At 42.8% G+C, this 12,790-nt stretch overlaps 1 protein-coding gene across 1 annotated transcript in view; it reads right to left on the bottom strand.

The window, feature by feature from the left end:
• Positions 1–6,357: 6,357 nt before the first annotated feature.
• The window catches only part of UBALD2 (UBA like domain containing 2), a 29,544-nt gene continuing 23,111 nt past the window's right edge, over positions 6,358–12,790 (bottom strand). The window contains exon 3 of the mRNA XM_054975261.1: positions 6,358–6,900. Within this exon, the coding sequence (XP_054831236.1) occupies positions 6,580–6,900 (321 nt within the window). The 3' untranslated portion in view covers positions 6,358–6,579. The remainder of the gene's footprint in view (positions 6,901–12,790) is intronic.

Raw genomic sequence — 12,790 nt, 5'->3', positions numbered from 1 at the left:
GACATTTAAAGGGTCAAAAGCATTCGCTTTTAGAGGCTATTCTAACCTCTGCTTAAACAGAGGTTGATTCCTGGGGAAAATATGCCCACACTTCCAATATTATAGCTGTCCTGGTTGCAAATACCAATCCAAATCTCCTCCAATACCACAAACTTATCAAGCTTGTGTTTATTTAAATCCTTCACATATATTTTGCATGTTTCAGTTTGCATATTTCATGTAGATTTCCGAGTTCCTGCAAAATTCAAGGGGTTTTGTCAGTAGTAGCAAAGAGCATTGAAGATTAGAGACAAAGCTAGCTAACAAGGAGGACATTTGGACTCTCCAGCGGCCAGAATCTATGTAGTATGTAGCCATACTCACCATGTAGTATTGTAGAACACAAAGCTTTGTTAAAGAAAGACAGGTTTCAAACATGACCCCATAACCCAAATACCAGTGATTCCACTGCTCATCCCAGAGGAGGAAAAACACACTGACATAAATGCACCCATAAATGTAACCCATGTTACCCTTCTCCACCCATTTTACACCACTTGAGGCACACATAGGAGATGCTGCAAAGAAATGTTAGACGGCAGCCAAGCTGTAGTTCTAGTTCTCTTCATTTCCATGCGAGCTCACTGTTGGTAATATACATCACAGGCTCCAGTAAGAAATCACAGACAGACCAGCATAGGCTGCAGCCTTGCCCTCTGCTCCTACCCTCTCCATTCTTGTTGGCTCAGAGCCTTAGAATCAGCATAACTCCAGGTGTAATCTGGCCAGGCTGTTTTAAGGTGTGCCTGGGGCAGGGACCGGTTAGGTACACCAAACAGCTCTTTGGAGTTCAGGCCACTTGGTGCTCTTTTAGATATGTAAATAGACATTAGTCTGAGAGTGGAAATGACAGAAATAGTTAAAACAACTGCTCAGGGAATCAATGAAGGATGTCCAGTCTTTCACTGTTGAAATCTTTCGATAGCCATTTAGGTGCTGAGAAATAGTACTTGTTAATAAGGAGACTGTGGAAGAGACAACAGAATCCCTTCTCTAACACAATTCCACTCTCCTCCTGAGTGTGATTTCTGCATGTCTCCATGACCACCTCATTTGCTAGGCCTCAGATCAATCAAGTCTCCAGACACATGATCACATATAAAGATAGCAGGAAAATTTTAAGCTTGCGTGCCTGAAGGCATTTAAATCAAAAGATCCTGACCTTTAACAGGTTATTGCTATCGTAAGAAGTTCCTTGAAGCTTTGGCCAATACACAAATAAGGTTCAGTGATCTTCCTTGCAGGGTTTTCATCCTGAGATAATGAAGAAGTCCTTATATAGAGAAAGGTTGCTCCAGTTGCACCCTCTTGACAAACATTCTGTTTACAGGTCTCAATGGACCTCTACGGAGCGCTGAACATCTACCAAACAACAATTCGATATTATTTATTCTGTGATGCAAGGGCGGAAGTCAACAGCCCACAGTCCAGCCAGAAGTAGTCGGGACTCAATTGATTTCAAGCCATAAGTCAACTTTCAAATTCACCCAGTTTTGAATAGGCTTAGAGGCTGCCAAAATATCTGATCAGATACAAGGGACCCACCTGAGGCAATACATTAAGTAGGAAAGAGGATCCAGAGTAATGGACAATGCTGATCTGTATAATTGGCTGAACACAAGGGAATTCTGGAGGTCACAAACTAGGATCGTCAGTAACAATGGGGTCCTGAAACCTAGGGTAACCGTAGATGAAGCTCACAGAAATTAGTGGAGGCAGCTTTCGCAATGTGCTGTCATTTTTATCACTACCTTGCTTACTCTAATGTCCCTCTTTCTTTTTGGCTGGTGTAAGTATAAAAATTGATACTTAAAAGTTTCACTTAACTAAGGTGTAACGGCAGTCTTAGGGCAACTTCAACCTAGGCTGCACAAAGCAGCTGATCTCCTCAGAACTGCTACTTAAAATAGAAGATTGGCTCCCAGATATTCTCTTCAAAGCTTGTGTCCAGCTTGGTAAAAACACTTATTATCGTTTTGGCTACTCTGTCCTAAGAAGTGATCTGGCAACTACAGTATTCCACCAATCAGCAGTGAAGCCCCAATCATAATTTAACCCCATGGTATTCTTCTGGGTTGATTAACCAGAATGCATTTGAGGAATAGACTGTTACTGTGGCTTCAGTCCAGGTGGGAGACCTACTGTTCTGCCCTTGGCCTGTGCAATGCTACAGGGTTCCATCTTGCCTCTCATGTTTAGCATCTGCATGAAACAGTCACTGAAAAACTGGAGTATGTCAGTGGGCTGATAACACACAACTCCATCGCTCCCTTCCATCTAAATTTAGGGATGCAGAGGCAATCCTAAACCAGTTTCTGGAGGGAATGAAGTGCCAGATGTGGGGTAAGAACTGAGGGCTTAGTTCAGACAAGAAAGTATTGTTGGTTGGAGAAAAACCAAACCAGGGGCTGGTTTTTAACATGTTCTTGGTGGGTTCTCTCTCTTGTTGAAGGAGCAGGTCCAAAATCTGGGAATGCTCCTGGGCTGTATCCCACTGTTGGAGAAACAGGTAGAAGAAAAATGAGGGACGGCTTTTTCCAATGTAGGCTGGTTTTCTATCTGCGGCCATTCCTGGAAATAGGAGACCTGGCCTTAGTTCCACATGTCTTGATATCACCTAGGTTGGAGTACTGTAAAAGGCTTCACATTAAAAATGGATTGGAAATTTCAGCTGATGCAAAACATGCCAGCCAAAATGAAAATATTTTCTTATGGCTTGTGACAAGAAGCCAATTTCCCTAGTTTTATATACGATTTGCTTCTGGGTCCAATTCAAAGTGCTGGCATTGACACTAAAAAGCCCTAAATGGCCTTAGTCCACAGGAACCTGCCTTTAGCTTCCACTGCAGTTGTCTTAAGTAAAGGTGAAGGGATGTGGGAGAGCGTTCTTTCACCTGAGGCCTTTGAGGCCTAGTCAGCCTCAGAGGGGGTGAGGCAGGTGGCGAAGACTATTCTTTCCTAGAGGACCTATCAAGAGGACTGCACTGTTTTGTGGTTTTTAGGATTTATTTATTTATTTTATTTATACCCTGCCCTCCCCACAAATGGGCTCAGGGCGGCTAACAACATTAATAAAACACATTAAAATCACAAAACCATAAAATCAGTAATGATCTTTAAAAAGTCATTAAAAAGATCAGACTGATTTGGCTGCGTTGCTTTCCTCTCCTTTTACTGCTTTATTATTGTTTTCCAAATTCTGTGGGTGGTTAGCCCGGTTCTCGTATCACTGCTGATTTTTATATAGATTTTGAATTTAAACAGCTTGTTAGGCTGCTGTTTGTAGCTTTCATGTCAACTTTGTTTTAAACATTTTAATTGATAAGTTGCCCTAAGTACTTCACAGAAAGGGAGGATATAAAGGAAGTAAATAATAATTTACTTGTTTAAAAAGTCCACTGCCCAAAAGGGTTTGTTTTCTCCTTGTTGAACCTAAATCCATCCACCTTCTTGTCCCCAAATCCTAACCTCCCTTTCAGCTTGAAAACTGCTGCATGCTGAGCAAGGTCACATCTGATACCAAACTGCTTTAGATGAGAGGGAAACAGAAACTGCCTTCTGCTTCGTGAACATTTATTCCTAGAGAGCACTGGCACATTAATTTCCCCTTCCTCTCTTTCCCTGGAGATAACTGCCGGCCTTTGTATGTGTATATATTGGTGAATGCTTAAATGGAAAGGTTGACTCCCACCTACGTAGCATGTGCAGAAGAACTTCCCTGCCCCAAACGTACCTTGGAATACTACTTCTTGGGCAGGGGGGCAAGGAATCCTGAGAAGCTGTATGGGGGGGGGAGATGGAAGGCTGCCCCTCTTTTTGCATGTGCAGACCTTTTCAATGGGGTCCAATCCCCTTGTATTTATTTCAACATGCATCCTCCCCTCCCCTTGGATAACAACTTCTACAGGCCCATCCACAAGTTAAAGTGAACACATGTATACATTCTTTCTACAAATGATGCCAAGGACCAGTACTTGAATAAATCCGGGGTTAACGCTACACATTGAACTGTACATGCACTGAACATGATAAGAATTACTCAATGCACATCAAAAGAAAAATCAAGTATACACCGTACACCAATTGTGTGTACATTCACTGTAACTTGTGAACAGGGCTGCATCTGACATCTGTGGGAGACACCACATTCCAATAAAGGTGGGATCATTTACTCTCTCATTTTTACATATGCAATCAGGAGGATTAGCAGAAAACTGCTTCTAATCACCCTGGGGGAGGGGAGACAGAGAGACAAAAGAGGAGCAACATCTGAACTGATCCTTCAGTGAACTTCCGTTCTGATTAGATTGACCTAAATTGCTACCCAGCATTTTCTTTTTTTTAATCGAGGCTTACAAAACAATATGTTCATCAACAGAAGAATGAGCTAACCTACTCACAAGAATCAAGATACAGATGTGGGTCCTGAGGAAATTTCCTGCTGACTGGAGGGGAGGTGGGTTTATTTTTGGTTATTTCTCCCTCCCGCTGCAGACCTCTAACTCCTCCTCATGCTGTCCTTGGGTGGTGGTGGGGGGGAGTGTCTCCCAGGAACAGCATTTGGGGGACATTTTGGACAGCAAAAAGGGGGAAGTGAGGAAGTCCCTTCTGCCCACAGAGATTTTCTGCAGGATTTAAGCCAAGATCTGCAAAAGAACAGCTGCAAGATAATTAAGAATTTTTTTTAAAAAAGGCCTCAACTGTAAAGGTTTATAAAAGAAAAGTGGAGGTGTTAATGTTCTTTTTAACCTTCATTAAGCAGCAATTCTAAATGAATGCAAATATTAACAACTGATGACCTGATTTCATTCATTTTACTTTATGCAGAGGCCAACATTAATGGATGATTTGGGAGGGGGGACGGAAAATTAGGGGAAAGAGTAGATTTGTAGATGGGGGGTATGAATAAGTTTAGCCCTTTCATGTAGGTAGGTATATATTTAAGAACTGGTTTGGCATTTACAGCCTTGTATGTGCGGCTTCATGTTCCTTTCTTAATTCTAGCATTCATATCACTTGATTTAAAACACAGAGCAGCAAAGCATCGAGAAAAGACAAGTGCCAGAATTTTAAAAAAGTGTTTTTTTTATTTTTAAATTAATAAAAAACCTTCAACCTGTTTAAGCAAGATTCTGATTTTAAAACCTAAAAAAAAAAAAAAAGCCACAACTCCTCCATTTGATGTAAAGGAGCATTCGGAGCCCTCCTTCAAAAGATCCATCTTCTGGGGAGGCTGGTGTGCATTTACGTATCACTGTAAAGACTTCCCTTCCAATTTAGCCTCCCAAATGCTTAAACATTGTCTTTTTTTAAAGGGAAATAACTTGGGTTGAAAGGGGGGAAAAACATTCCCATAAACAAAGAGGGCAAGGAAGAGAGGCGAAGGAGATGTAATTCCATGGTAAAGTACAAAATGCAGCTAATTTAAGCTATTCGAGGCACGCCTGCTGCAGCCATCAAAAAAATTTCGTAAGCCAGAACTGGGGAAGAGGGTTTAAACCCGACACGAGAGCTCCCTGCTTTGCGTTCCCATTATTGATCTGCCCACGCAGAGGCAGGATGGTGTCAAAATGATTTATTCAAAATGCACGTGCATTTCTGCAATGACCCCCCTCCAGGAGGGCAGGGCTGTGCACACACACTTCCTTGCATGTACATCATGTCCAGAACTCCACGTGCTGCTCAAAGAGGGGAGCCCCAACAATATGCCTAATAGCAGAGGCATTTCTACTGCATTCCATTATTTCTTGTTAGGCTCCTTCTGTGGGGTACAGGAAAGCTCTGCAGAGCACACCCCGCACAGAAACCATCTGTTGTCCCCAGGGTGGGGGCTGGGTTCCTTCAGCAGGTTATGCCCCTGCTCCGTAGGTTCTCTGAAGTACCTCTGCTTCACCAGGCATTTCTCCCCACGATACTCCTGGCCTTTATATGTAACAAAGGCAGCCACAATTTGAGGTGTGTGGTTTCCTTCAGCAAGAGGTTTCCAAAGGTCCCTTAATGATCTCAGTTGCTACAGGCTATCTCCCCACAACAACTGGGAGCCAAAGTGAAAAGAAAAAAAAAGGAGGGTAACCAAGGTGTAGGGGGGCCGCTTGAGCCCTCACCCTCCACACACACCTCCCTGCACAAATCCAACACAGCCACTGCTCTTTCCAAGCAGTGTTCTTAGAATCCCACCTGGATCTTTGCAATTCTGTTGCTTTCATCTCTGATGTATATACATTAGATATATTTATATATTTATATATTATAGTTATATAATTTTTTTTCTTTTAAAAAAGAGGGGAAAAACAGTTATTAACTCTCCTGACCGGGGGGGGGGGGGTGGAGGGGTAGAAAAAAAAAGAGGGTCACAAGGGATGAGGAATGACATCCCAACAGTTTTAAAAAAGAAAAACGAAATGGAAAAAAATCCCCACAACTATAAAATATTCCAGTGCGATCTTCAGGAAAATACCCCCCACCCCTTCCCACTGCCCCCCTCATATCTGCAATACCATCATTCCCCCTAAATTCTCCCCCATTCTAAAATGTTAAGTCTTATCTCTGGCCATCCATTGCCGTCATTGCTTTCTGCTGGGGGCCCCCTTGCTGAGATACAGGAGGCCACATGGGTTGCTGATGGTGGAGGTGATGATGGAGGTTGTGACTAGTGGGTGACGAAGGAGGAATCCAGGCAGGTTGGTGGTTGGGAGGCGATGATGCCCAGAAGGGACTGAAGCTACCCGGAGGAGAACAAGCCATGGACGTGATGGGGCTGTTGCTGCTCTGGAGATTCTCTGAAGTCCGCAGCTTGGAAAACATAGCAAGAGCATCTGGGAAGTTAGGAGGTGTGGCTGGGGTATTGCTAGGTGTACACATCTGGAAGAGGAGAAAAAAATACTAGAATTAGTGCTCCGAGTGTGTATCACTTTGTCAGTATAATATTAACATAACGTTTTTTTGTTTCAACTTTAGTACCAATCCCACAAAGGAATGGACAACCACAATTTTAGGCCTGTGGTTTGGTTCAGTGAAAGGTTTCTGAAGACCTCAATGTTTTCAGAGCTACAGGCATCTGCTCACAACGAGGGGCCAGAGGAACATAAAGCAACAAAGGTTGCATCCACACACTGCTGGATACTGTGATACACAGATGATTTGTAACTGGACTGGCTTGGCCACAAAGGAAAACTAGTTGTGCATGCCTACAATCAAGCAATGATAACACAATATCTAATTATGTGGGGTTTGGCTGGTCTTGTAACCGTAATAAACCCTTTGATTGATTGATTTTGATTGATTGATTGATTGATTTAATGATGTGGGGATGTAGCCAAAGAGTAAGGAAAGGAGATTCTGACTGTCGGTTAGCCACCCTTCCCAAATCAAACCCAACGTCGCTACTGCTATTTCCAAGCATGTTCAAGGGGTATTAAGAACAACAAATCCAATTAAGTGACCTGGAGTGTAGATTGCCCTGTTTCCCATTCAAGGCCCCCCTTCCTGCACACATGATGCCAATAAGCTTCTTGCTATGGTGTCAGAAGGATTTGCTGTTCCTTAAGAACAAGGTCAGTCTACCAAAGTCCACCTCTTGCCAAATAAGGGGGACTGGCCACTGCTGCTTGGTGCCCCTCCTCCTCAGGTGCAAGAAGCAGGCCATCTCTGGATGCTGGCAGACTGAGTTACATTTGTGGCTGGAAGGATTTACAGCTAGCGGATCTATGCCCAATTCAGCCTTGGTGGTTGCTATTTGGACCACTGGGGATTCACATGGGTTACATGCTACGCTTTCCTAATCAAATAGCTCCCCAGAGCCATTTCAAGTTGGTACATGGTGCTGGGTTGGATGGGGGGGGGGTTAAGTTCCCTCTGAGAAATCATGCTGGGGGGTGGGGTCTACACTCCCTCTCCACATGCTCCCAATCCAAACTGGGACCGCGGTGCACCTGGAGAGCACGGAACTCCTGAACATCTCTTCTGAGCTAACCCGGGAGTTCTCCTCAGGGATAATGTAACATGTAGTTGGGCCTAAAGTGAAGAGCTGGCAGTACCTACCTAGAAGCCGTTTCATGAAGGTGAAGGAGGAGGGAGAAAAGTGGGCTCACCACCTCCCACTTCCTTCTCTTCAAACCTTGTTGTTGATCCAGGTATTAAAACTTTGTTTTCAATAGCAGGAAGCTGAGCCGCTTCCCTTTTTAAAAGACCTGCAGGAAGCGCTCTGCAGACTGGCACCAGTCTGTGGGTCAGTGGTGGAAAGCACACACACACACACAACCCCTTTTCTTGGGACAGCATGGAATGTAGGAGCGACCTGTTCTCATCAACAGGAAGCCACATGGACAGAGGCTGGCTGTAAAGGGAGGAAGGAGCTTCTACTGCAGTAAAACTCAAGGGTAACTTGGCAAGATCTGAACATTAAACCACCCAAGGTGGTCTACCCATAATGATACAAAAGTAAGGATTACTCAGAACCTCGTCATCCTGCTCTAGTGGTTCTGTCCTCCTCCATAACTCAATGGACTCTGCTGCTTAAGCATAGATAAGTTCACTTTGCAATCCAGTCTAACCCTGACTACAGGTAAGGTAAAGGTAGTCCCCTGTGCAAGCACCAAGTAATTACTGACCCATTGGTGGGGGGGCCTCGCATCACGATGTTTTCTTGGCAGACTTTTTGTTATGGGGTGGTTTGCCACTGCCTTCCCCAGTCATCTACACTTTACTCCCAGGAAACTGGGTACTCATTTTACCGACCTCTGAAGGATGGAAGGCTGAGTCAACCTTGAGCCGGCTACGTGAACCCGGCTTCTACCAGGATAGAATTTAGGTCACGAGCAGAGCTTGGGCTGCAGTACTGCTGCTTACCACTCTGCCACGGGGCTCTTACAACTCTGACTACAGTGAAAGATATAGACAGATTAACATGCAATCAGAGCTAATACTGCACAGGCTCAGAAAACCACATACATTTGGGAGGAGATTCCTGTCCCTGTCAGATTATTTTTAAAGATGCCAACTGGAAAATCTTCTGAAAATTTTTATTTGAGAATGCTTTTTAAAGGCAGGATGTCAAAATTTTTGTTAGCTTCCCTTTCCTTCTTCAGAATGTTTTCCTATAACTGGTGCAAACATCTATACCATTACCTAATTACTACATAGTGTACGTATGTACAACTCTTAAAGTCTCTTGGCTTCTTCTCCACTCCACTCCCTGCAATATGTGAAAAAACCTGTCTTATATTCAGAAATACACACCACAAGTCAAGAAACAAATTAGCACGTGAAAGTGGAAAGAAGCTTGTTTTGGTCCACGAAAATCTTCATTCTTCTGAAAGCCATGGAAATGTTTAAAAAGTTCAGAGTATCAGGCTAAGACTGGGACAACCAGGTTCGATTCCCCACTCTGCCATGAAAGATCACCAGGTGACCTTGGGTCCATCACAATCTCTCAGCCTAACCTAACTTACAGGGTCTATGGACAGGGTGCAAATGAGAATGATGTGATAAACTGCTTTGGCTCTCCATTAGGGAGAAAAGAAGGATATGAAAAAAAAATAAGCATCTTAATTCAAGTTTGATTTGTTAAATCTTGATTTAAAAAAAAATGAATTGCACAATTTTGAAATGCTTGCTCTCCCAGTTAATTAAGTTTGCAAAAGAACTACCCAGACGTGTGCACATTTTGCATAATCTCCACCAAACCAAAGACCTGGGAACTTTATTGGTCATGGGAGGCCCCATCTCCAATGAATAATATCTCCCTGTCTCACACCATTATATTTTCCACTGTGAAAGACTGCCTCTTTCACATGACAAATATCATGTAGGACTTGCATCATTAATCAAACACGAGGCTCAACTTTCTGGGGAACTCCTAGACTTGCCTGCTGCTGTACACTTATGAACTGTCCCTAACAACACCTCCGTCTACTATGCAATCCTTTTGTCTCGTTCCACCATCCTATACTCAGCTTGACCCAAGTCTCTTTTTTAGTACTCGCTTCACTTCCCAAATAGTTGCATCAAATAGCAGCAGATACATTAATTCTGACTAAGTGAACAGTGGCACCAGCGAAAGTCTGCTGCTGCTATGGGATCCCTGGAGGATTTCTGCACATGAAAGGGGTGATTCTGCCCTGTCCTCACTGCAGGCCTCCAACTCCCCCTGCCTCAGCACACTATTCCTTAAGGATACCATGGCCCCACAAGTGCAGCATTTTGGGCTGCAGCAGGAGGCAGAAGTGAGAAAGTTGCTCTCTGTGACAGAAATTCTGTCCACAGAAATTACTGGCGCGTCTACATAAGCCACATTTCAATACACATTCACTCTTGAGGCAGAGATTTAGGCTTCTCTAAGTGTCATACAGTGGTATTAACAACCTTGACCGACATTACTGTCCATCCACCCCAGGGTAATTAACCTGGAATAAAAACATATTGAACGTAAGGATATATTTATATCAAAGGTCAATGAAAACAGCCTGAGATACAGAGAATCCATTCCACTGCCCTTACAAATGAATTGCTCAGGGCATGTTAAGGGCCTGCTAGGCAAGGTTTGTTAATTTTGGAACCGTGATTCTTGTCTGTGTTAATGACTGAAAACAGAACTAGAAGGTGGTATATTCTGGTTCAATTAATTCAAAATAAAATCGTTTCATGGATTCTTCTTGCCTCTCCCATCATTCATTTTGCATCCGAAGAGAGCTTTGACTCTCAAAAGCTTATACCCTGGAAATCTTGTTGGGCTGTAAGACGCTAGTGGACTTAAATCTTGTAGATTCATCACAGGTAATTTCCTTTTTAATATTTTAGATACCTGACCCAGGATTCCTTCAAGAGGCTCTTGCTTGCAGAGTCCTTAATGGCTAATTACAAATTACTGCAGAACACTCTGTTCTTCCAAGCACAGTCTAGGCTTTTTTTTTTTGCCTCTCAGGTGCATATCCAAATCCTTCAATAAGCTTTCACTCTCTCTTGTAGGATACGAAAGCTACACTGAGGTGTAGCCACTTTAAGCATAAACTAAGAAGCAGGCATCCCGGGCTACATCTGCTGTTGTGAAATGCCCTGGAGCAACCCATAGGTTTGTGTACATCTTTCCCTTCTGGGTGGAATACAGACAGGCCACTCGTACACATAGGTTATTAGTGTGTTTATTTTGATGAGGGAGCTTTCCAGTAAGGGCACACATGCCGAGACTCACTTGTCTTTCCTTTCCCAACTCTGGGGCTCTGCATCAAATATTTCTAAAATGAAACATTCCCTCGGACTTTTAATAGAAAAGGAAGTAGCTGACAGTTTTCTAGGTAAAAAAAAAAGCCTTGAGTTTCATTTTGTGTAGTCTAGTGTGCAAGTGTGGGTTTGCGTGGGTGGGGGAAGCATAAGCAGGGATTACCTCAAAAACGTTGTTCCTCTGGTGCACTTATAAGTTCCTTTATTGTAAAATAAAAGAAGTTTAAATAAATTAAGTCTTGTACTTGCCAATCTCAAAATTTCGTCCACGAACAGTGCAATCCTATGCAGAGTTACCTCCAGGCGAAATCTATAGTCTTAACCCTGCGTAATTCAAAATAGGATGACACTGCTGTTGGAGCACAGGGTGCAGTTGTGTTCCCTCATTTTCCCCACCTCCAAACGCAACACAACATGCACCACATCCTTTATGCAATCCTCCCCTTGCACCAGGGGGTATCCTTATCTTATGAGTTGTGATACTCCTCCAGTTGTCTAAATTGTCTAAGCTAGTTTGGAGGGTAACGTAAATCAGTCATCACATCAATTTAAAAATGGATCTAAAAACAATGCTACACTTTTCAATAGGCTTTCAACTCAATCCAACTATTTTTCTACATTGCTCTTTCTTCAGTCTAGATTTTTTTTAAAAACAGGCAATCCTTGAAGAACTTTATGCATGCTTATTTATTTCACTTCATGTTCATAAGATGGGAAGTCTGAGGCAACTGCAATTTCCCATTGTACAGAAATCTAATAGACGTGAGGGCATTCTACTTCTCCGTCATGGACACAATTATTTAAATACAAGTTCATTTACATATTTAAGGATCACATTTTGGAGTACATGACTTTCAGGCATCCTGAGAGTCAGAGTGTACTGCTTAAACCCAACCTAAGGATCTATCTAGGAAAAAGAATATGCTATGGGCTAAAAGTTTGTGTATCACATGGAACATATTAGGCTCTTTATGTGATGTCCATCTTACAGAATTAGCTCCAAATGTGAAAATCAAGTAATTATTCAAAATCATTACATGGACTGAAGAACCACAGGTCTCAGAGTTAGGGACATAACCATGTGAGTAGATGTGGCTACCTGTATACTTAAATCAGAAAGAGATGAGAGTGTTACTAGTTCATTTACTAAAATAAACAGAAACAGTCATAATTGTAAACCCAGAATTCCCGAGATAGGCATATATTGACAATGCTTTAGGTTCAAAGATCTTCCCTTAGAGCATGTGATATTACAGTCAGGATGACTTGTGCCTTAGATCATGTGATATTACAGTCAGGATGAGTTGTGGGTGCCCTTCTAGTAGTGTACTACCTTGTATATTAAGTTCAGCATGGTCTATTTTGTTTATCTCAGTTTTATGTACACTCAGAGCCAAGCTACAAGTGACGTCTGATACAGGTTGGACACTTGTTAGCTTCCCTCAAGTTCTGATGGGAAATGTAGGCATCCTGGTCTTGCAGCTGTAATGGAGAGCCCAGCTGTAAAACCAGGGCGCCTACATTTCCCATCAAA

The sequence above is a fragment of the Eublepharis macularius genome, chromosome 4, assembly GCF_028583425.1.
Source record: "Eublepharis macularius isolate TG4126 chromosome 4, MPM_Emac_v1.0, whole genome shotgun sequence".
Taxonomy (NCBI): Eukaryota; Metazoa; Chordata; class Lepidosauria; order Squamata; family Eublepharidae; genus Eublepharis; species Eublepharis macularius.
The sequence above is the reverse complement of the archived record's forward strand: the minus strand, read 5'-3'. Positions and strand labels throughout refer to the sequence as shown.